General features: G+C 31.4%; 1 protein-coding gene and 1 long non-coding RNA gene across 5 annotated transcripts in view; one reads left to right on the top strand and one right to left on the bottom strand.

Annotated features, from left to right (window-relative positions):
* Window positions 1–20041, bottom strand: part of LOC126735380 (integrin alpha ina-1-like) — a 29991-nt gene extending 9950 nt beyond the window's left edge. Inside the window, exons 1-12 of one of the 4 annotated variants that reach the window (XM_050439346.1) lie at window positions 19834–20041; window positions 16487–16915; window positions 13008–13135; window positions 8459–8523; window positions 8291–8408; window positions 8169–8239; window positions 7961–8111; window positions 4295–4422; window positions 3891–4157; window positions 466–574; window positions 226–411; window positions 6–173 (exon numbers count right to left, since the gene is read on the bottom strand). In XM_050439346.1, the coding sequence (XP_050295303.1) occupies window positions 6–173; window positions 226–411; window positions 466–574; window positions 3891–4157; window positions 4295–4422; window positions 7961–8111; window positions 8169–8239; window positions 8291–8408; window positions 8459–8523; window positions 13008–13135; window positions 16487–16659 (1564 nt within the window). In that variant the 5' untranslated portion in view covers window positions 16660–16915; window positions 19834–20041. Of the gene's footprint in view, window positions 1–5; window positions 174–225; window positions 412–465; window positions 575–3890; window positions 4158–4294; window positions 4423–7960; window positions 8112–8168; window positions 8240–8290; window positions 8409–8458; window positions 8524–13007; window positions 13136–16486; window positions 16916–17008; window positions 17144–19833 lie in introns of those variants that run through there. The other 3 variants (XM_050439349.1, XM_050439347.1, XM_050439348.1) reach the window with 3 other exon arrangements.
* LOC126735381 (uncharacterized) lies at window positions 18365–20171 on the top strand. Its single transcript, XR_007660389.1, has 3 exons — window positions 18365–18471; window positions 18530–18700; window positions 20035–20171. It is a non-coding gene; the product is annotated as an uncharacterized LOC126735381 (long non-coding RNA).
* Window positions 20172–26237: the final 6066 nt, after the last annotated feature.

The raw sequence follows: 26237 nt of genomic DNA, 5'->3' as shown, positions 1-26237 counted from the left end.
CTCACTAAATTTGCCCACATACTTCTTATCAAATTGATAGCAATACGAGACCACAAAGCTGGGATTTTCCCGCGTGGGATTAGTTTTTTCAAATTTGATAATATTTATCTGGATTACCGGCTTAGATCTTAGGACGACCAAATGTTCGGACAGTACCGAACCGACAGCAAAGTCTGCAATAAGCTCATTATCCTCAAGTCTTACAAAAATTCGATATAATTTTACCGGCATATCCATTGTCGTCAATATCAACAGGTCTTGATATGGTCCACCCAAACCCTCTAAGACCAGAATAGATATCTTTACCCAGAATTTTCTGAGTCATTGTGAAATTAAATCTTTTTTTATAATAATTTGTGTAAATGTACACAGCTCCACAATCTTCCTCCATGGGAGCAGAAATAGCCAGCTCTAATAAAACGAAAATGGATAATTGTATATTTTACTTTAGTAATTAATTCTTACCAGCATGTTTGTTACGGTCTAAATCTCCTAAGAACATTACTGCTAGGCCGAATTGTCCCTCAGATTTTGGGCCAACTATTCGATATGCTATAGGATTATCGGAGCTGATCTAGAAAAGTTGTTCGGGTATAATAGGGAAATATGTAATCTCAAATCATCTTGCTACAAAAACAAGATAAGATTTCTTAATTTCTACAATTAAAGAATAAATTTAGAATAAGTAAAAAACATGACACATATTGAAATGGTCTACTTTTTCAGATCCAGTGACCTTAAGCATGACTTTGAGATAGATCCACACATTCATATTAAATAAATTTAACCATAAATAAATTTTTCCGCACGAAGTTGTCATAGTACATAAATAGCATTTGGTATAAAAATAGGCTAAGAATATTGGTGATACTTCGGCCACCAGTCAAGAATTATATCTATTTTTCTGTTACACTAAGATATCAATTAGTGGCCTCCATTTGGTTGTTAAAAAACATCCTAATATGTGTGCAAGATGTATTCAAAATATGATTAAAATCTAGGTTTAAGTCACCATCTTTAGTCGTTCTACTGTTCTTTAATATGTAATAAAGTTATAGGGCCTATAATTCATTTTCCTTTTCATAACAACTATTACGAAATATACGCATTCCGATTTATTTTTGTCTAAACGAATATCTTATTCCAAGTGCGAAAGTATTTGTTCTCGCATTTGATTCCGAAAGAGCAGCCTGTGTCACCCTCTAAATGTCATTTCTGAAACGCGAATTAACGTCAGTGCTTCTGAAAAGGTAAACCATTCAAACATATAATGTGTCCCATTTTCACATGAAAGAAGAAGAAAGAAGAAAGAAAATGTGCTATATTACGTAAGAATAATCTTGTGTACAAGCATCCTACAAGCTAAAAAAACAAAACACAAATACAATTTCATAAATTGACAAAACAATGAACAAAATTAAACACAAGAAGACAAAACAGATTAATATTATTTTCATGAAAAGTACGATAAAGGGCCTTATGCTTGAATTAAGGCATCTGTAGCAGAAACAACCAAATGGACACTTCTGATTTGTAGGTCAAAAGCTCTCATTCTGCAAAATTTCATGACATTCTTCTAAGGGCCAGTTCCCGCAAAGTTTTGAGGGATCCTTTACATGACACAATTATAATACAAAACTCTCAAAACAGAACCAATACAGAGGACTACTAAACCCCGCTAATTTCTAGTTTATACGAATGCAGATAGGGTATTAAACAAAATTAATTAGACGTATGTTTTGAACTGTATGTATGTTTTGAACCCTGTATACTTATAGTATGTATCCATTTGTAACAAAATCTTCCAATAAATAACCAAACAACTGAACATTGTAAATATTTATACATGTTAAGTAGAGAGCATACACAAATTCCTAAACGTCCGGACTTATAAATACAAACAGGGTATCCGAGACAAAACAGTCCACCCTTAAAATCTTGGATAATAACTTGTTTAGTCAAAAACGGCCAAACACGTCAAATTTAATATTGACGGGGACAATTATTGACAGAAATTGCATTTCTCAGACGTCATCCCCTAGAGCCCTCATGTCAATTTTTTTAAATGAGAATAGGGGTCGAGTGATACCTTGGATTAAAGGTAATTTTATTCTCTACATTTTATTGTTTATTTTATTTTTCTCATTATTTTATTTTTTTATTGTATCAATTCGTTCTCAAGAAATATGAATAAACGTGACGACTTTCTTCAAAAGTTTAAATCTTGCAATTTTGTTTCCTGCATGAATTTCCTTTTTTTATATATTATGCATGTGTTATCTAATCAAGAAAAAAAATACATTCTGAAAAAATAAGTCCCTGCATATTTTGACGCTTTTGTCGGCTTAGTTATTTTTATTTTGGTATCGGTGTTTTGTCGAAGTGACCAATAACAACAGCAGCACGAGGTATTTGTTTAATTAGTCCTGGTGATATTGATTGTATTGACCCTGTATACAGGGTGTTTCGGGAGGACAGGGAAATATTTTGGGAACATTTTCAGAAGGTCAAAATAAGGTAAATTAACCCATATGTTTTAATCCGATTCTCAACCGTTTCTGAAATAATCGGTTCTGAAGTTTTTTTGAAAGATTTTTTATTTTAAAAGCAACACAAACAAATACTCGTAAAAAACAAAATTCCACTAATTTAAAATGTTTTCGAAAATACTCCCACTAACTTCAAGGGAAGCTGCAGCACGTTTGTTAAGCGCTCGTGTTACACGTTTAATTGCTTGGGAAATTTTAATAATATTTGAAGCATTCAAAATTTGATTGTGGAGTACTTCTACGGTTTCTACTGGTGTTTCATATACTAGAGCTTTCACCCATCCCCAGAGGCAATAATCCAGTGGATTTAAGTCTGGTGACCTCGGTGGCCAAACTTGAGGCCCTGCTCTACTAATCCAACGATCAGGAAAATGATTGTCTAAGAAATTACGCACTTGGCGACTAAAATAAGGCAAGGCTCCATCGTGTTGAAAATACATTCGGTGTCGATTAATTAGCGGAACATCATCCAACATGTTGTGTATTAAATGGTCTTCCAAAAAGCGTAAATATCCTTCTCCAGTAAGACCCTCACCTAATACAAAAGGATCAAACAACTGGTCGTTCAGCATTCCACACCACATGTTAACACTGAATCGATGTTGAAAGTTTCGTTCAAACGTAGCATGAAGATTTTCATCTGACCACCGATGTTCATTTTGTCGGTTATTAATTCCATTACGGGTAAAATGAGCTTCATCGCTAAATAAGATGTAATTATGTAGGCCTGTTTTTCCTAAGTGTCTTCCAAACGTCCACATGTGATGCTAATCGAAGTTCTTTTGTAATCCGCCTACTAACATCCAGGTTCTCTTCAGCCATAACCAGAACATTTTCTTTATTGTCCACATTTAGTCCCGCCTCTCATTCAAAATTAATTCTTACGCTTGGAAACATTTCTGTTTCCTGAGCATTTGCAAAAACTGTCTGAAAAACTTTTCGATTAGGAATTCTTCGATTTGGAAAACGACGTCGGTATTTATCAACCAAACAATTTGATATAAAAAATTATATCAAATTTTATGATGAAATACCTGCAACGTTGTAGAGTTAGAAATACAGAGAACGTAATTATTCCAAAAATTTACAAAAAAAAATTTAGAGCCGATTATTTCAGAAACGGTTAAGAATTGGATTAAACATAATATAATTAAACATTGGAAACATATGGGTTAATTTATCTTATTTTGACCTTCTGAATATGTTCCCAAAATATTTCCCTTTCCTCCCGAAACACCCTGTATACATTCATAAAGTATAAACCCACAGTCAACCTAAATAACTTATTCTATAATTTAAATTATATACTAACTTAAGATATTTACTAACAAATTAACTTACATCTTGCCCTTTGAATATATGAACGGCTCCATGATCAAACCCATCGTAATATATTTTACTCCGAGGCGCTCCCACCACCAGATCATCAAAACCATCTTCGTTTAAGTCTCCGGCTGTCAACGAATACCCGAAATTAGCTCCCACCTCACGTTGGCCAAAGAGAGTTGCAATATTCACTACGCCTACTTGGTGAGCTTTATCATAAGAAGGTTGATATAAGAGATTTGATGTTGGGTCTGTCGATTCGGGGAATTTGATAATGTGTACCTAAAATCAACGTCTGTACTATGTATACCCTAAATCTCTGTTAGAACCTGAATACGAATTGAGAATAAGTAATAAAAAAGTCAAAACTAACATCCTTTATAATATGTAACACCAAATACGACCTCCACTATACTTACTTTCCCAGTATTAGCAAATTTAAATCCATCCCTTGAAACAGTGGATTCAGTCATGTAGCCTCTAGGAGTACCAATTGCATAATAAATATTTTTGTTCTGGAGAAAGCGACCAGAAGTAATGGCATAACCTGGAAATATAAATTAGCATTAAAATTTAATATGACCCACTGTTATACTGGTATGTTATTATAAAAGAAGGTAATCTATTAATAGAGTTTTTTTAAACCTTGGAGTAGATAGCCGTTTTGACTTTCCCAGCAGTCATGTCATCTACTCAAAACTACTAAAAAGCTTGAGTAGTTAAGTCGACTTTGATCGTATGGACTATTAGTTCTTATTATTAAAATTAATGAACTCTTTTATCCCAAAAAATCTATTACAATCTCAATTAAAAACTACCTATCTGGTAGCTCACAAACTTTTTAGCTTAACGGTTTGATATCGACAGTTATTCACTCGGGAGTTCCATAAGGCACACACCTAGGCCCTGTTCTTTTCCTGATCTTCCTAAACGACTTGGTATCAAACATACATCATTCTTCTTGCAGATGATCTTCAAAATAATCATCAATACCAACGACTGCGCAGCTATCCAGAAGCACATAAGCTAATCGCTTGAATGGGATAGATCTAACAATTTTTACTGCTGCAATAATCCGCTGTTGGCTTATAAATGTTTTGGTGTTATGTTTGGCAGTGAATTTCGATTGAAACTGTACATAGTCTATGCGCCATAGAACAACTAAGATGTATGGTTTTATTATAAAGTAGTGCGGGGAATATTAAACGGCTGGAGAAGGTTTAGTCAAGGCTTGTAATATTAAGTATTTGAAGCTTGTATTTGAATGGCACCAACTATAACACTTCAGATTCTCTTGAACATTCTGCCCCTGGATCTTGTGATGCATTTAGAAATGATAAGGACTGCGTATACTCTACAAGTCTTTGGTATACTTGCGGGGCAGTGAGACTGGCCATGCTAATATTTGGTCACAGGCCCTTCAGGAATATCCTTTCTTTCTGATGGTGAGTGACTATATGGCAACTGCGACAGTAGATTATAAAGCTTCTGAAAACCTTAATGATTATTTTGTAAATGTGGCAAATAATTTAATGAGTACCATAACTCCTTCCCATGATCCACTTTCATATCTTCCCATTGCAAATGAGAATTTCCACAGCTTCTTCTTTACGCCCGTAGTGTTACCAGAGCTTTGCAGTTCAATTAGGGAAATCAAAAACAAAGGCTCTTCTGGAATTGATGGAATTACTCTCAAAATGTTTTCAAATCTGCCCGAATGTACATTATGTCATCTTATTACTCTAATTAATCAGTCTTTTCAAAAAGGTGTTTTTCCTAACTGCCTTAAGTTGGCGATAATAATTCCACTACATAAAGGAGGAGACAAAGATCAGTCTTCCAACTATCGCCCTATTGCTCTTCTTCCCACACTTTCAAAAATTATTGAAAGATTGGTTAAAAAAAGACTTCAATCAATCATTTTTGCTAAAATATAAAATACTTACTTCCCATCAATTTGGATTTTTAAATAACAAATGCACAAATGATGCTATGTTTTCTCTTTTTAATAATGTATACTCTAGCTTAAACAACCAACACCCTACAGCAACAATTTTCTGTGATTTTTCTAAAGCCTTTGATTGTGTTAATCATGACATCTTATTAAAAAAGTTGCAATATTACGGGTTCAGAGGAGCGCCTTTTGAATGGTTTAAGTCGTATCTCAGTAACAGAAGTCAAGCTGTGAGAATTGATTCGACTATGTCTTCTTGCAAGCCAATACAAAGTAGAGTGCCTCAAGGTTCCGTACTTGGCCCTATTTTGTTTCTTATCTTCATCAATGACAATGCTAATCTAAATATTAACGGTAAAGTCTGTCTATTTGCTGATGATACTAGTTTTACCTGGAGTGATCCGGATATTTCTAAACTTCATAGAACCGTATCAAGTGACTTAACTACTATCAAATCATGGTGCGACTCTAATCTCCTTTGTCTCAACATTTCCAAAACTAAAATGTTGTCCTATAAAAATACCTTGCATTTTTTTGTACTTGGTAATGCAATTGACGAAGTTGATTCTGTAAAGTTTTTAGGGCTAACTGTTGACAACTCGTTAAAATGGGACACACATATTGACTTTTTATCAAGAAAATTAAGTTCCGCTTGTTTTGCGTTAAGATCAATTTCTAAGGAGCTTAGCCTGTCTACTTCTAGAACAGTTTATTTTGCCCTTTTTGAATCGCACCTTCGATACGCCCTTCCATTCTGGGGTACATGTAGTGCAACTCAATTTGACCGTATTTTTAGACTACAAAAGAGAGCTTTACGTTATACACTGAGACTTAAATACAGAAGTCATTGCCAGCATTTCTTCAAAAAATTTCAAATATTAACTTTTCCATCTTTATTCATATTTGAGTCCCTTTGTCTAATACGCAAACACGGTTCAGCATCTGATAGGCCTTCCCATAGTTATCTACTTAGATACACGGAACATGATCTATACCTGCCTACCCCACATTCAGAGTTGGTCAAAAGTTCCATATTATATAATGCAAAAAAAATGCACAATCATCTGCCATTGGAAATTAAATCCATCACATCTTTTTTTGCATTTCGTAAAGCATTAAAAGCATTCTTACTGGAGAGAGCTTTTTACACAGTTAACGATTTTTTTTTGTAATCATTGATTTGAAATTTCGCACTAGCAGATTATGTATTTTTACTATCTGTACATGTTTAGGTATACTGCTTTTTGTAGCTACTTTAGGATTTTTTATAATTTTTTACTTTTTTACATTTTTTTTTAACGTAGAGAGGTTTTTTAATGATCTTTTTTTTTTGACATTGTATACATTATATTGTATATTTTATAATAATATTTTTGACTACTTACAATTTCTAAATTGTATTAATCTGTATATATTGTAGATAATCTATTCTATTTATTTATTTATATTTTTTTTAAATTTTGTTTTGTTTTTCTTTTTTTTTATTGTGTTTTGTTTGCATTTTTGTGTCTTTTTTGTTTTACAGCTTTGTCTACAAATTGTAACAATTTCTTGACAATAAAGCATTGATTGATTGATTGATTGCTTTCGTATTCGTACCAATATAAGCCTTCCCTTGCACATAGCGCGTTAGGTTTAAAAGTCTAGGCGATACTTGCAATTTGCCCAGTGATATAAAATGTATCAGACCAACCTTGTCACTATTATTAGCCTCAAGTAACCTTCGGTAACTCATAATCAAACATCAGGAGACCTATGTTAACAACCGACTCTATTGGGTGCCCACTGTCCCCAATTTAATTCATTTAGGTTTGAGGCATCATGGTACTATAGGATTTGGTCAAAAGTTTCTAGCTAATGCTACAGACCGTCCACAGCTCTTATCTCTTTTTAGAAGGAGAGCGTACAGCGAGAACCAGCAGAGCAAACATATCTTTAAACCAAAAAAGAAGATAGAATATTCTATGTGATCAGTCAGAGATCTCAGGTATCCATATCCATGAAACATCCGAAAAAAGTTCTACATTAAAACTAAACCTACTTAAACCTTGCACATTATTCATATTAAAATATATTGAAACCAGCGAACAATTTTTTATTGCACGTTATCTCAGGAAATTTATTTACTTACCAACGTACTGATCTACATTCTTAAAAATTTGGTCTGGATCTATTACTTGGTGAGTCCACGAGCTTTGAGTTTTATTGACATTTGTTACTCTGTATACGGTCCCTCTAAAGTCTTTTACTCCTGGACAACCTACCATCACGTGCGGGGCACCCTAAAGAAAATTACACATTTGAAGTAAATAATAATTATATACTTTGATAGACCTTACCTTTGGAAAATGCACAGAAAACCCTGATAAAGCATTTGTATAGTATGGTTTTTGCTGTACAAATCCATATACTAAAAGAAAATGTTAGTAAGAAACATAATTAAATATTTTTAAAGACTTACACTTTGTGTCAAGAGGCATATAATAGGACGAGTTTTTTAAGGAATCTGGGTTAAGGTCTTGGAAAAACACTCCTCCGACAGCGGAATACTTGGGTGCGGATCTTCTCCATGCAGAAACCTGTAAGCACAATCTGTAAAAAAAAGGAAATATATATTTAATAAACTTACCGCCAAAATTTTGTTGTCGTTGCTGACATCCATGGATCCCGCTAGCCATGAGCCATTTGTCAAAACTGAAATAATTAAATAGTATTTAATATCTGACTAGTTTGCGTGAAATAGAAATGAATTTTGAAAAAATATTGAAAAGCTAGCTTTTCTGAGCTACAGCTATTTCAGGTTATTAGATTCATAGTTTATCTAATTATTCAATACCAACCGAATTAGCTCTAATTATTAACAAGGTGCAGCTAATATACAGGGTGTTACAAAATTCGGTGCAAATGTTTTAAGAGCGAGGAGTTATCGTTGGAGTTAAAATAACACTTTTTTTCTATAAACATGTATCCTAAAATGCTTCCTCTCAGAACTACAGCCGCGCAAATTGCTTGAATGAAATCGATTATTTGGAACCGTAACTAGAATTATGCATCAATTCTTCAATTCATCTTTTTTTGCATGAAAATTTGCATGTTTTTTTGCTTTAACAATCTAGCAACACTATCTAGTTAGCCATGAAAAAATCTTAAATTTTTGTCTCATTTTTTCGATATAATTAAGCATTTTCGAGAAAATCTCTGATAAACGAAAGTGCAATATATGTGCAATAAGACATTTTGGGTATCACATTTTTACGTCTTCGTAATAGTTTGGCGAGGTGCCATCTGCCTCTGATTTTTTTCTATATTAACTATTACCAAAAGATTAAAAGATTAAACTTTACATGAATTTCTTGCAACGGACTCTGTCTTCACATTAATTCTAGTATCATTTTGATCTTATATTACATTCTGCGAATTAGTTTTCAAAATTCTGTGTTGTCCTTCCCACGCTGTCCTTAGCGTCGCTGACTTGAAGGTTTCATAATCAGGTTTTGTTATCCACTGAAACCAATAAAAGTATATGGGCATGTCTTTTTCAACTTGCAACTTGATTGTTCAATCTCCAGTCTTGATTTTATCTCCCAAATGCTCAGACTTTTTTATTGTGAAATTTTATTGCTTTCATACTTGGAACATTTATTATTTGCTTCTAAGAAGGAATAAATAAATAATTTTTGCAGTTTTCTACAGCATTCTTTCAGCTTCTCTTTTACAGTATTTTTGTGTACACTCCCTACTTCCAATAAGATAATGACAAATCTCTTATATTTTGAATTTTACACTCATAAGATTCTCTCCCTTTAAGATTCTCAAAATCTTAAATAACCCGAATATAGCATTTTGCAAGTTGTATAACATTTAAAGAATTTCAAGCCTCTCATTTCTTCTCGTCTTCTAAGCTAAGTTTCCACTTTTCAAACATAGGGTAGAAAGCAATTTAGATCCGGCGTATCAATAATAATGGTATCGTCAATTTCGATAAACAGATTGCGTTCTTGATAACTTCAATAAACTTTTATGGCACTGGGACTCAATACGTCGTTTCTTATAGCGTGTGATGCTACTGAAAGGTGTATTGTGATAATCTTTTAACATTATTAAGGCTGAGCATTATCATTATTAACTTAATAAAATGAGTCTCTTCAGAAATATCACTGTTTTCTACTGCGAATTATTTAGCCTTATGTAATTCTTGTCATTTAAGTTCCTCATCAATCGTTGGAAAAACGTGCAAGCTTTAATTTTTACTAGTATGTTAGTTACTAGCTACTAGTAAGTTACTATGTTAGTTACTACTAATGACTTTCCTATAAGGTTTCTGGTACAAACCGTATCCCAGAGTTTTCTTCATTTTACCAGAAACGATTTTTTTTTATTTAAATTAAAAAAACATACTTCAGAACTGAGTCAAAATTCTGATCAAAGGAGAAGCCTTACTGGCATATTTGGTGAGAAACCAGGCCTGACATTGCCAAAGTATTACTTTATGACGTAAATTAAGTCATGGAACTTTGATTTTTCTTCTGTTTACTTTTTGCTGCGATGTCCATATTATGACTAGATTATTTTTCCATAAAAGTTAAATCGAAACACTGCAGACCATCTTTATGTTGACAATTCTTCTCTTAATATCTTGTGTACGTTGATTTTTCATGAATTGAATTATGGAGTCTTGATCTACACTTACTAAGAGCTATCAATTAATATTAACTTGTTTAGTTGATTTTCCTGGATTGGACAGCTTGACAACCTCTGGGTAAATGAAGTGGTCGTAACTGCGCCGCAAAGTATAGTACTCAGTGAGGATACCTGTCTCCAGCCATATTTTCCTTCTGGTCAGAGAGAATTTGATAGCTCAGAAGCTCCTTTCGAAAGAAAACTTTCAGCCACGGCCCGATTACCCTGCTGTTGGTGGATGCTTCCACAAAAGTGCGGTGGTGTTACTGCACTAGGTTAAAAGTGAGGTGTGGTCTAGACAGTGCAAAAACTGCCTCTCTGCAATCTGTGTAAATTAATACTGTTTTGTCAGTTACGTTGCTGCTGATTACTTAATCTGCCGCAGCGGTAATGCCATACAGTTCTGTTAGAAGATGACTTGGCATAGCCCTGAATGGATATGTTGTATGTTTAATAGAGCGTACGCCACAGCCCAAGCCTGTCTTAGTTTTGGAACCATCTGAGTAGATGTTACTGATGCCTGCCAATCGATAAGTGCCAATGCCCCTTATGTTGATTATTTACGGTTTTTTAAATGCAAAGATGGGCGAAGCAGGGTCCTCTCTAGCCTCTGGTAGAGGAAGCGAGACCTTTGGAGCTAATTCCCTGCATTAATATTAGTTCTAACCTTAGAACATCGAAAGGCTGGAACTAGTAAACAACAACTTTGTTTGAGTTCAACATGTGCACAGAGGCAAGGAGGGTGTTTTGTTTACAAACATATTTATCGATTCTTTGTTGTCAAGTTTACACGCACGTTCAAAAGAAAAAAAAATTCAGCTATACTTATATCAACACATATAATAATGTTAATTTAACTTATTGTTATGTTAGATTTTGGATTAAAAACAAAAAGTAGAAATAGATATTATATTACCATTCTAATTCTTAAAACCGCTTCTAAAAAATTTGAAATGGCAATACCGCAGGCAAAAGCTGATGTCGTGTTTACATTCAGCATTTGTAAAGTTCTGTGTTTTTTCTTTAGTTTTTGGTTGAAAAAGGAAGGTTCAGCCATTTCAGTGTTTTTGTGAACTGTTTGATAAAAAGTAAAAATTTGTGCTGTTTGTGCTACACGATGGGAAAAAGGCGATTTAAGCCGATCTTTTCACAAGTAAATATCGATATTGTCATAACATCATATCAAGGGACAAGCGTCGTCATAAACGTAGAATAATAAAAACTTATTGAGAAATCTATAATAATTATAAAATATTTAATTTTCATAAAAATGCTTTTTATTAGATAAGTACCTTTACTCTAATGAAATACGTTAAAAAAACGCATAAAGAGTTCATAAACGATAATATTGTTTATAATTTAAAACATAACTTATTAATAATAAATATTTATCATCTAAATATGTTTTGACGACGTCACTGGTAAAGATTACTTCTGTCGGTGGAATCAACAATGCGATGGAGCGGCGTTGCGATGTTGTTGCCTTTTTCTCCAATATAGGTTATCTACATTCATTTAACTTTGAATGTTGAATTCTTTATAGAGTATCTTATCATATTTTATGAAAAAAAAAGATTCATATTTTATTAAAGAGGAATAGTATTGTTTTGCACCTGTCAAAATAAGTGACAAATTTTTCTGATGTCAGAAAGCGTGTTTTTTTGCCATTTCTACATAAGCATTTGGCATCATTGCATCAGAGATGTGTAGATTCACAACTTTTATGTATCTAGAGCTCCGGGTCCTAACAATCGCGTGCAGACACTGTTCATGTGAGACGTACGCTTTCTGTATGGAAGCATCTATCTAACCTGTCTGAATGACCTAACACTGTTTTGTCAGTTACGTTACTGCTGATTAGTTGTTCTGCCGTCAGGGTTATGCCATAGTAATGTTAGAAGAAGACTTGGCATATAGTCCTGATCGATATGCTGAATGTTTAATTGAAGTGTACACCACAGCAAAGCTTGTTTTAGTTATGCAAGCATCCGTCTCATCTGACACTCGCACAGTATGTATCTTCGTTAGTAGAATGCCATGTTATTTATAGAAATATTGGAAGCTTCTTCAGAAGCTCCATCGAGTGTTTCACAAGTATCTCAAGTTCATAATTCGCAGTACTTTTAAAATTTCCTGGTCTCTTATACCATCTATAGACGTAAGAGAGCAAAGTTTTACAAGAAGTTGTGATACTGCTATTTGATCAAACAAAGATATTTTTTATTTGTCTTATCGTTGTAGCTCCTTTTAGAGTATTAATGTAGAACTTTTAGATTTTTTTTTCATAATAAATATTTGTGGCTCTAGCAAGTACAGCTTAAAATTATCCTAATGAAGTTTTGTTCACATACGTTTATGTATATCAGCTATACATTTGTTAGTTTAAATAATAAAAAAATAGGATTTACTAGAAAACTGAATTGCTTAAATCCTAATGCTTTAAAATCGCGTAATTATAAAATATATAAAATTTTAATATTCAGGGTGAATCAACTTACCCTCATAATTCAAAGATTCATCTAGTTGACAGTTATCCAGGAAAGGACAATGGTAAAGCAGGCCTGATTTGGTTTTTGACTTGTCGTTGGTAGATGTATATGTGCCTCCTGGGGCTCCTATTTTAACCCTGAAATTGGAATATATTTAAACAAGCCCTACTTATATGTTATATTATCTAAATTTATATTATAGAAGCTACACCTAGTAGAGATCTTAAATATTTTTTTTGGATGAGAGAGTGTACAATTACTTTGTACATTTTCGAAAGCAAAATTCTAAGTTTTTTTTAGAAAGAAAATAGTTTACTCCTGTTTTGACTAAAATAAATAACAAATTTCAATTTATTTCTTGATATGAAGGGCAAAGAAATAAATTGCTAAATTTTAAAAATCTGATGTCATGGATCATGTGGACAATAAAACTTTGCCTTCGGTTAAAAATTCCTTGGCCAACTAGCTTGAACTGATGTTTTATAATTTTCATTCAATTCTTGTTATTCCACTTTTATGGAAAAAGCTACAAACTAAGATGCCAAACTATATTTAAATAAAATAAATAATTTTCAAAAATGTTGAAAATAAACTTATTTAAAAAACATTTTAAAATATTGCTTTACATTAACAAGACTTAACATGATAAAACTCTAGCCAATAACTATAAGGATAATAAAATAAATCTGTAAGAACATTACAGAGGAGAATAAAGACCAGTGCAAACTGTGATCAACTAAATCTCAACTAAAATCAGCCCCAGGATATGTTCCTTTGAGCCCTATAGTTCGTAGCATACATTAATCTACTCACCCTCTTGCAAAATATCATAACTCCATACACTAATAATTATAATTCTTACATTAAAAATTGTATTTTTTTACTTTAGTACTTTTTAATTTTAGAACTTTTAACCTGTAAAAACTACTTATTTTCAAAACAATAAAAATCAACAAACTTTGTTATGGCTATGGGTTCTCCTCTTTCACCCATTTTAAGTAATATATTTCTATATTTTAAAGTTTTAAATCTGAAATTATTAATACATTTGATAAAAAACCTAAAATATGGTGGCGATATATTGATATTTTTTCAATATATTACAATAAGAAAATAGATCTTATACATTTTTTAAATCACATTAATTCCAAAGAATCTTCTATAAAATATAGTCTTGAAAATGAGGCTGATGGTCAGCTTCCTTTTCTTGATATTTTAATGAAAAAAGATTTACAAAATTTTGAAACTAGAATTGACCGTAAACCAACTCATACTAATAGGTATCTTAATTTTAATTATTTTACGACAAATCTTATTTTACCATTTATTCAAGGGTTTTCTGATAAGATAAAAAGAATTGCTAAAAAATTTAACATAAGAACTATTTTTAAATCGCAAAACACATTACGATATTTATTAACAAAAACTTGTTTAACCTTTCAATGAAAATGAATTTAATAAAAATATAATATATAAAATTCCTTGTACTTGTGGTAAATTTTACATAGGTGAAACCTGTAGACCATTACCAAAAAGAATTAATGAACATAAATCTTATATAAAAAACAATGATTTTCAAAAATCCAAAATTACACAACATTCATTCGACAATAACCATAGAATCAACTGGAATGCTTCCTCAATTTTAGCAAAGGAACCAATTTCAAAATTACGTAAATTAAAGGAAAGTGCATTTATAATGTTAAATGAAGATAAATGCTTAGCTACTTGTTCGTTTGATTTTAATAATACATGGATTCCTTTGCTAAAAAAAAGAGAGAATTCTCAAAATTACTTAATAATTTAAAATATATGATATTCATATATTTTCTATAATTAAATTACATTAAGATCACACCCCTTTAATTTTAAAAGAAGTAACCTTTACATTTTTTGTTATCTTCAAAACAGTTTGTCAAGCTATTAATCAACCGTGAAATTATTTAAAAAAAAGTATTTTAAGTATTGTTGAGTTAGGAAGGAGTTTTAAAAGGAGTGTAAACGAGAAATTTAAAAGATATATTGTTCATATTAAAAATATGAATTTAATTTAAATTTATTTACCCTGATAATGGTTGTAGATATAACTACTGAAACGTTGGTTCAAATTAGAATTGAACTTAAATTAAATTAAGTATAAGGAAATGTATCGTTAAAGATTTAAGTTCATATTCCTTTTAAATACGCGAATAAGTCTATTTTCTTCTTCTTTTCAATTTTTGAGCGTGTGTGATAGTATTTTCTAAATTGTTTTTTGCTATAAGTGACGTAAAACCCACTAAAATAAGTAACTCATTATGAATTCGTCACAACAATACAGATTTTACTAATAGATATAAACGAAAAATAATATATTTCAAGAAGATTCCTACCGGAAACAAAAAATGCAGTAGAAACTCACAAAATGGCAAAAAATTTACATTTAACGCATTTTCAACATAAAAATGTATTTAAGACCAAGGACTCGTTGACGATCATAATGAATTGATGCTTCAGTAACTATTCATAGTTGGTTTACCTATATAGGAAATATATCATTTCAAGAAGATTTACGCTGTATATTAATCATTATATGCAGTAGAAACTAAAAAAATGTACATTTGACAAATTTTCGACATAAAACCCCAACTTAATAGAAATGGTTAACGAGCGGAATGAACACACATTTTTGTTTGAAATTCGTACACTTCCAAATATTTCATATATTTAGTACATAGCTTGGTGCAAAAAAAAACCTAAAAAGAAAACAAAACAACAAAAGAGAAAAAAATCAATACAGGTTGGGGAAATGGCAACGCGCACTCATGCATTTCGTGCACTGTGCTACTTGCCTACGTTTTTCAGTAAGACAGATATAAAAAATAATTGCTAATTCCTGAAACACATACTTCATAATTTCTCGTCATTTCTAGTAACAGTAATTTTTGTATTTAAAGAAAAATCGTATTTTTGACAATCTGGCAAGACACAAAGGTTAAACTCTAAAGAAAAACAACAGTATATATGCGTAATAATCAAGTTGTTGCAATCGAATTCTTTTACCTCCCCACCAAACAATCCACGAGTCACTGGTTTTTATTCTTCTTTTTTTATTTTTTAAAATATATTGCATTCCATTTAAATTATTAAATTTTTTTTGCGTTTTTTATTTTGGCCAATTTTTTATCAAAATAAAAAAATAAATAAGAAAAGAATTTTTATGTTTTTTCTCAGAGAAAATATATATATCTAGCATTTTTTTAATTTGTCTTTGGTGTTCTTTGTAATTTTATTAATAAAAATCCATTTTATTTTTAGTTATTTGCATTTAGTTCAACCTGATAGTCCTGATGATGATAGTAATTATGCATCAAAAAACTTCCAATTTTTGTAATATTTTAATAAAGGAAAAAAACCACGACAGGGTTCTGTAAGGAACCACTATTAAAGACTATAAGGACCAGGAACCTAGTACTAAAGACTTAAGACTACACTTAAAAAAAACTTACCATGCCTTATTTGTTTGACTATCCCTATATAAAACCACCGAAGATCCAAAATACGAACCATTGCCATCTGGATTTTCATATATCACTGGATGCGTTACATCTATATTATAAGCTCGCGTCCTTAAAATCACATTTAATACACAAATTAACTTAGTCACTACAATCACTTGCATGTCCACTGTTTTATTCCTTTTCAGTCTTACTGCGTTCGTACCACTTTATTTGACAAATTCTTCGGGAACGACGAGAAAAATACAAGACCGACAGTAAAACCGGATATGAACAAATCGTGGTATTTCCACTAATATTTTGGCCAAATGATATCAGTTAATTTTAAGGTAAATAAAGTCATGTCTCATATCTTATTCCACAATGAAGGTTTATCAGCTGCCAATCTTCTGTGAATTGCGTGCATATGATTCAGTAATTCTACAAAATAATCCGATGTTTAATATACGGGGTATAACTGATTGGTCATTAAAAAAAGAAAAATACTCTTTTTCGTAATAGTACTATACATACCGAGAGGAATTCGTAACGAGTCAAATCCAAAAGCTCAGAAAATTATTTTAAAACAAAACGCTTGAATTCTTTTTTTGTAAACGAAAAACGACATTTAACATACCTTCAGTTATCTAATTTTTTTTAGAGCTTAATTTTTACGAGTTAAAGGAGATATCTAGTACCAAACAATGAGATAACCATTCTTAAGTTCCGGATTTATGATAAATACAAAATGCGTAAATACTGATAGCTTTGATAGGATACAAAACCATTAACTTTCAAATATTTTAATTATTATAATAAATGGTGATTAATTATTTTCTTGCTTAAATGACCTTTGATAAAGAAGGCATGTGCTAACTATTGTGATATTTTTTTAAAAGCTATTGGTTGTCGAACTGTGATTAGAGGACAGATTTTTCTTTAGTTTTGTCGATAAAAGGCAAAAGTATTTGAAACAACGGTTTAATTATTTTTAATTTTGATCTTATCTGCTTTTTGCATTCACTACATGCTTTCAAATAAGGCATATTGGACGTAAATGTAAGCGGCAAAGTCGAATTTTTACCTCCAATAAATGTTCTGCAGAAAAGAACTTATTCAACTAAGAAACTAGATTTAACTAATTTCAAAAAATGATAAGCGCGTCTCGGAATTGCAATAATTAAATTATTAATTGTGCTTAGTGTGGGATATTCATCCGTAACAGTCACAATCAGATCCTGTAACATGCTTGGTTTGAAACCTGCTCTGGATGCAGGCTCTATAAAATTGATTTCAGACGATATTGTCGGTCAGTTTTACAGGGTTTCTTGAACACCTTTTATGTAATGACTGAAAGATAGACCTACATTAATATATTTCAGAAAATATAAAAAATTCAGGTAACTTAAAAAATTTCAAAATAATAACTAAGACATTTATAAATCATAATTTCAAATTGTTTTGTAACAGTTTGAACAATTTTAATGGAAGGTATGTGCTTGTGTCTATTATTTTTATCAAATTATTGTTATTAGATTCTCTTTCAAACTTTAAAATCATCATAAAAAAACAGTTAACTTTTGTTGACATAGTCTTCAAATTATTATATAATAATCTTAAACAATAAATATACAAACAAATGTAAGGAAATCTATAATCAGTAGAATTGAGGCTAAGTGGAGAGAGACTGGAACTGTTAAGGATCTTGGCAGACCAAGAAGGACGACGTTCTTAATCATAAAAAACTGGAGGTTCGGATCACTTTTGGATCATATCGCTTCATAGACGGCTGGCACAAAATTATTAATGAAGGATAAGTGGACTCGTTATAAAATTCGTTTATTTCAAGAGCTACTATAGAAGATGATCGCAGAAATGAGTGAAACAAATTTACTTTTTAGATGAGGCAACTTTAAGTAAATAGGCATAACCCTAGGTATTGGGCTCCTGAAAATCCACGCTGGTTAAGGAAAAATCATTCTCAGAGTTATGAAAAGGTAAATATATGGGCAGGGAGTATTAATAACAGAATAATGGGACCATACTTCTTTGAAGGAACTTTGACAGGATAGCGTTATCATGACTTTTTAGTAAACTTGATTCCAGCACTGACGGCACTATTCTGGTGAAAATAACCGAAATAGGCCAAACCAAGCGTTATGATTTCAACAGAATGAGGGTGATTGCTGCTGCTGCACTATGCTGCGATTATTAGAATATTGCAAGGTAATGTTTTCCCTAACCGGTGGATAGGCAGACGTGGATCAATGGAGTGGCCACCTAGATCACTCGACCTTAATTCATTAGATTACTTTCAGATACACTTGATATCCTCAAAGATCGCATTCGTAATGTAATTAGGAATATTTCTAAAGACATAGTTGAAAATTTACAGCAATAATTTATCGTTCGTCTGGGGTACTGCAGAGCTGTTAATAACGGCCACTTGCAGCATTCGATAAAAATAAATTTTAAGGCCGTGAAACGTAATTTATCAATTAATCTTGCAATAATAAAATGTTATAATTATTATTTAAACGTAAATATTTCGGGAACAGTTGAAGATAATTTTCCGGAGAATCCGAAAATCCAATAATATACAGGAAGTTTAATTTAAATTTGTTCTTAACACTTGCTGCCAGACCCTGTATATTTACATTTGATGTCAAGATATGCCTGATCCAAAAATAAAGTCGACGTGCCCGGAAATTTTTCAAAATAAATTAAAAAATTACTCTCCCCTTTGTTGAATTTATCCGTTATTAAATCAGAATCCTATGTACTCTAATTTCAAATAAATAAAGGTGTTTAAAAAAATTAAAAATTTGATTTTGCCTAATTCAAAATATAATTTAACAAGTCATAGTCAACATTGAACTATAACTTAAAATTTACATTTAAAAATCATATCATCATAAAACTTTTTTAAATATAAAAATATTTAAATAAGTATTTCTAATAGTTTATATATAAAAATGTAAATAAATATATATATTGCGAATGCTTAATTGAAACTAGACTGACACCCCCAGTATATTTAAATAAATAATGGTAATATTAATTTTCCATATTTTATTATATCAAAAATTAATACCTTATTTCTAAATATATTAAAAATAGTAAAGGCATTGATTATTAATATTATATTGACTAAAAATGTATGGCAAATGCTGTAAAATAATTAAAAAGTCTTATCTAATCTCATAAGGTTTTAGTTTGTTATTATTTTTATGTAAATCTAAATAGTATATTGCTAAATTTAACTATTTGAGGCACATTATTTGAAAGTATAAATAGTATAATAAATATTCATAAAAAGTAAATATATTATAAATAAAACAATAGTCCGCGAACTTTACCGTAATTATCATATATTTTTAAAATACCAAAATATTTCCACTTTATTGCACATTCACGCACAAGACATTTTCGTTTAATTAGTCGTCCCTCACAAGAACTACAAACTGCTGTCGTATATACAGGCGATCATTTATTAAAAAAAATATCTGTTATCACTTCGCAACAAATCGACATAAAACTAATTGAATGTTTATTTATAGTGTGGTAGATGTATTCGATAGATACGACCCGGCCGGTAGAATGGCGTCAAACGTACGCATGCAATTACGGCCACTGATGGACGTGCCATGAATGAAACATGAAGGGTTCTTCCGGTTTTTGCAGGTGAAGGTTGCCTATACAGGGAATTCCGTTATTTGGATAACACATTTGTGTTTTGTAGTCCTAGCAATCACATAGTTTTTTTAAGTCGGCTAAATTAGGGCGAAGTTGAATAATTTCTTTTATAAATCCTTCTATTTCCGGAGGAATCTGAAAAAAAAATTTAAAAAAAAAATATTTTTTTGGCGTTATTTTAAGACGTAGAGCAAAATAAAACACTTTTTGCACTGCCCTGCATAATAGTAATCTAAAATTGATGATGACGTTTCGTTTTTTAGCAATCATATCCAATAAATATTTCCCGTACTTTCCATAAGATACAAAAACAGAGATGTGGGCTTGTAAAATAACTATAATACCATTATAATATACCATTGCATTTAAATTTGTTGTACTAGAATTTAAATTTGTTGTTCTACCATATGGACGACACTTGTTATCATAAATTTTATGTCACCACGCGAGGTCAGGTAAAAAAAGTAGCCATGAAAAAGTTTCATTTATTTTGGTCTACGTCAGAAAAAAAAATTTTGAATTTTCGTTTTTTTCGGAAACATCGATTGTTTTAAAAAATATTTCAAACGTTATTTTAGTAAGTACCAAATTACACAACTTTGCCTCAGTTTAGCTGCCCTTGTATCTCTTACGATTTCTGAGATCCCAACGGTAATCCTCCTATTTGGGAAACCCTTTTTATTAAATGTTATTTCATTTATTTTTCAAAAACTAAAAAAAAAATTTCGAAATTTTAGAATGAACATTTTTTATTTTAATTTATTTATTTGATTATTTTAAAATTTTTCTTTCAATTTATTTTCAGTTAATTAAATTAGTTTATTAATTATAGTTCAGTTATTAATAAATCAAAATATTTTTTAAGGTCACATATTTTTGTTCAAAAATTATAAGACCAATAAAAGGATCATTAAAATGTAATACAACTTAGAAAAAAAAATTTAATGTTTTTTTTGTTTTAATTCTATAAGTCTTAATTTTATTGATTTATTATTACTATTTATGGGAAAATGTATAAGAAGTTCCAAACTCAACAATGCTAGTCGTTTCCAAAATTATGGAAAGACATACTTATTATCAGATTGTAAAACTTTGTGATTCTCATAATATTGTTCCAAACTGTCAGTCTGCTTTTCGTAAACAGCTCAGTACAACTGCTAAAGCCTGATAAATATAAAACATAATACAGATGAGAAACTAATAACTTATCTGGATCTCCTGGCTTTTAGTAGACAATCAACTGTATCAAACACAATCATAAGACGTTACTTGCGAAATTGCACTATTTTGATTTTTTAGATAATTCACTAAGAATAGTAAAGAACAATAATAAAGGTCCTTTCTAGGACCTTTATTATTGTTGTATGTAATATGGACACAAAATTGACTTATACGAAACTTCAGCTGATGATTCATATCTGGATAGGGCATTTTGTATCGATTTCTTACCTCGTTCTGGAACAAAATTTAATATTGATCTGAATAACATTTCTAAATATGCTGAAAATCACAATCTAAGTTTAAATAAATCGTGTGCTCTTTGCTTAGGATCCAATAATATTTAACTCGAAGCAGGGAGGGATAACTAACTATACTCTAAAAATCCGAAATACAAATGTAAAAGTAGTTGATTAGGCTGGGAGTTAACGCTTTTTGGTAGCAGTTTAAGTATATTATCCTAAATAAATAAAAAGTTGCTTACATGCGTTCAAATATGTATATAAGGCGTCAAATTCCTGATTGTGAAAGTAATTAATCTATTTACAGATTTAAAAAATGCATTGAGTTTTTTTTAATTTCAAATTAATTCTTTATAGATGGTAATATGTATCACAACTCCTTGTGCATACAAGGTTATTATAAGATGGATATAAGGGTAATAATAATGGATATAAGAATATAGGGATAATTATAGATAAGGGTATTATTAAAATTTTAATCAACAAATAATAATGGTATTTTAATAAAACTATATAGTTTGTATCTTAGAAACATTGTTAATGTTTTTGGGTGAATTAAATAACCTAAAGTAATAATATCCAGTTTTTTTAAATGTAATTCACATTAGTTTTTTGCGTCGTGCTGCCTAACACGTAAGTTATTTTTCTAACTTAAATTTTTAACAACCAGAACCCAAAAATACTTCACATAGTTTGCTTTTCCAATGTTTTCGTCATATAAACATTCTGATGTATCTAAATTGCAATTATAATTATGTAGAGTTCTAGTTGATAAGGTGAAAGTAATAAATTTTGTTTTCTCGACATTCAGGGAAAGCAAACTTTCATCTAAAAATATTTTTATACTTTGCATGGTTCTTTCAGCTTTTTGAAATGCTAGTTCCCAGGACTAATCACTGACGATTATGACAGTATCGTCTGCGAAATAGAATATAGAACAATTTCCCACTGCTGTCAAGATGGCATTTATATAAAGGTTAAACAGTACTGGCCCAAGGACTGTACCCTGTGGCACCCCATATCCCACGTTGAGTTTGTCACTGAGAATGTTCTATTTTAATACTCTGAGAACGATCACTTACATAAGATTTAAAGAGATCGTTGGTTATGCTCCGTACTCCCATGCCATTAAAGGTTGGTAGTAGGATATGGTATGCCACAGTTTGATACTGTTGGCCAAGTCCAAATACACACCAATAACCTTTTTTCCTTTATCCAATTGTTGCAGAATCTCCACAATAACTCGACACAATGCGTTCTCTGTACTAGAGCCCTCCCTGAAAGCAAATTGGTTTTTCCCAAGTATACTATGTTTTTTCAAAAACAAGGATTAGTTTCTTGAGTCAGTTTTCTCGGTATTTACTCGGAGTTTATTAGACTCTTTATTTCAGACCTACTCGCAAGGTCATTGTTGGTTTCTCTAATGGTTTTTCAAATTTTATTAAGATTTTGTATGTTTTGCTTAATTTGCGAACTAAAGTAAAAATGTTTAGCTTTTTTTATTAACTTTGACAGTGTATTCCTATATTCTTTATATTTATTAAGAATAACAATATTATTTTTATTTAAGGTACACTGTTTTTTTAATTTTTTTTAATAGACCACCAGTGATCCAGGGTTTTATTCTAAAAGATTTTCTTTTAATTTTCACAGTTGTAGTTGGATGTAAAGGATTTTATTTGTTTTACAAATTTATTTCTTCACCACTGTGCTTAGAAAGTCTATTAGAGTTTATACATATGTTTCGCAGAATGGGATAGGGAGTGATCTGCTACCTACTAATAAGAATAAGAAATTAAAGAAAGCATTGCTCGGACTTCGCAGATGACATATTTCAAAAGGAATACAGTATGCACTAAATATGATTCACAAGTGGTCTAAGGATGATGGCTAATTCCTTTTATAAAGAAAAGAGCCCTGAAAGGATTAAATGAACTAAAAATAAACGAAATACAAATATTACTTTTTTCGAATGAAGTTAAATACTTTGATATCGTTTTTATCAAAAATTGACCGAAGGGCCACACACCAACAAGACCATCCTTAAAGCAAAATCAAAGCAGATGCAGGAGACTGTGTAGCAGAAATTGGGGACCGACCCCAAAACTTAAGGCTGTACAAAATGGTAGTCAGACAATGTTTTTATCGCTTGGAAAGGGGAGATTACACAAATAATAGCAATCAGGAAAAGCAGAATGGGATAGTGATCTCTGAAATCACAGTATTACTGGATTAATTTCAGAGAGTAACCTATTCTTAGTTTTATGATCTATACATGTCTTTATGGTATCTGTCTCTCGCGTTACTTCATTAATAATTCTAAAGAACCCGCTTCCTTGGAGGACCGTCAAATAGTCACTTGTTTCGGATGGCCTCTGATCAAGTAAATTAATGTTTGTCCCCAATAAAGATGTATTCTCTGGTAGTATCTCTAGTTGAATTTTGAAAAATAATGTCCAGATTTTCAATAAATTGCTTTTTGTCCAAGGCATAACTTCTATAGCAAACGAAAATATAAAATGTTACCAGGCTTTTGCAAAGTGTAATTAACTTAATATTATTTTCAGTCAGTATATACATATAGTGATATTGATAGAATTGCTCATTCGCATATATTAAGCAACCACCATACTTATTAAGAGTGCTGTTGTTAGACAAAGCCATATAGCCAGGTATATTAATATCGCTGACACTATGCACTGTATGAGACTCCGACATGATTACTACATCAGACTACTTACCTGTAGAGTCCAGAAATACATGAAAGTGATCTAAATTTGAATAAACTCCCCTAATGTTGTATAATGTTTAAATCACGCATTTGATTATCAAAAAGGTAACTGATAACTCACTGCATGTGGTACTTTTAAAGGTTTTATATATTCATCAAAAAGACTATTTAGTTTCATCAGATGGCTTAACTGTGAAATCTTTATATAGGGTGTTCATTTGAAAACTTCCCGTCTTTTATTTTGACGTTTGATTTTTTTAAATCGGTCGATTCGTTTTCGAGAAAATTAGAAAAATCTTTGTTTATCTTAATTTGTTCAGATAGAAAACAAAAACATGAAAATATCAGTTTTTATTTCAATAAGTGTTCAAAATGTTGCCCGTTGGGGTTTGCCAAATCTACAATTCGTTTATAATTTAAAACGGAAACTACCAACATAAACAGCAATTCCGAAGATTAGACGTGGAAAAAACTAAATAACAACCTGAATTTTTTTCCGCATTCTCTTCATCAACACAGATATCCTGGGCGAACTGTATTTATTGTTATACCTGCTTAGTTATTTATAGTTGCTAAGGAAAATAAAGAATTTATTTTGCCGTCAGTTACATTTGTGACAGTCTTGGAATAGTGAAAATTTATTTGTTGAATTGAAGATTTTACTTCCAAAATGGTTTACACACTAGCCGAAAGAGTGGAAATTATTCTAATTTATGGTGCCCAAAATCAATGTGCTCGGCAAACTGCCGTCACGTTTAACGCCAGACATCCGGAGAAGATAACTTCGCATAGGTATGTTTTGGACCTTGTTATTATATAAAGTTTACAAGTTTATAAGTTTACTGAAACTGGATCTGTTGCAAATAAAAAACGTGATCATTGGCGAATTTCGGATGAAGCCGCTCAAGTTGAAGTTTTGGGTCATTTTGGAATAAAGCCTAATACTTCATTACGCAAAATTGTTGCTGCCACAGGTATTTCATTAGGCTCTGTTCACACAGTTACCAAACTTCATAAATTTCATCCATTCAAAATGAAAATATTGCAAGAGTTAACCGAAGACGATTTCGATAGGCGAGTCGAGTTTTGTGAATAAATGACTGAAGCGATTAATGATAATACTATTCATGTAAAGAATATCTGCTTCAGCGATGAATGCACATTTTATCTAAATGGATTTGTTAATAAGCATAACTGTAGATATTGGAGCAATGAAAATCCTCATGCATTTGTAGAAGAATACCCAATACCCTCAAAAAATTAATGTATGGGCAGGCATTTTAGGAAATAAAGTGATTGGGCTATTATTTATTAACGGAAATTTAAATGGAGACATTTATTTGGATATGTTGGAAAATAGCATCTATCCGCTTATCACTGAATCCATTGAAAACCAAATCGATGATGATGGAAACCCTATACTTGATGAGGCTGAAATATATTTCCAGCAAGACGGCGCTCCTCCTTTCTATGTTTTTCCCGTTCGGCAATGGCTAGACGACGAGTTTCCAGATAAACGGATAGGGCGAAGGGGGCCTATAGAATGACCTGCTAGATCTCCTGATATAACGCCGTTAGACTTTTTTCTATGGGGTCATTTGAAATCTATTGTGTTTACTCCCCAACCTGAAAGTTTGGATGAACTTTGTCAACGCATCATCGACAGCTGCCATGATATCTCACAATATGTTTAAAAAAATGTCCGTCAGGAATTTGAACATCGCCTATATCTTTGTTTGGCCAAAAACGAGCAAGATTTTGAGTTTTCAGACACTTATTGAAATAAAAACTGATATTTTCAGGTTTTTGTTTTCTATCTGAACAAAGATTTTTCTAATTTTCTCGAAAACGAATCGACCGATTTAATAAAATCAAA

Source organism: Anthonomus grandis, chromosome 4, assembly GCF_022605725.1.
Source record: "Anthonomus grandis grandis chromosome 4, icAntGran1.3, whole genome shotgun sequence".
In the NCBI taxonomy this organism is placed as follows: Eukaryota; Metazoa; Arthropoda; class Insecta; order Coleoptera; family Curculionidae; genus Anthonomus; species Anthonomus grandis.
The sequence above is the reverse complement of the archived record's forward strand: the minus strand, read 5'-3'. Positions and strand labels throughout refer to the sequence as shown.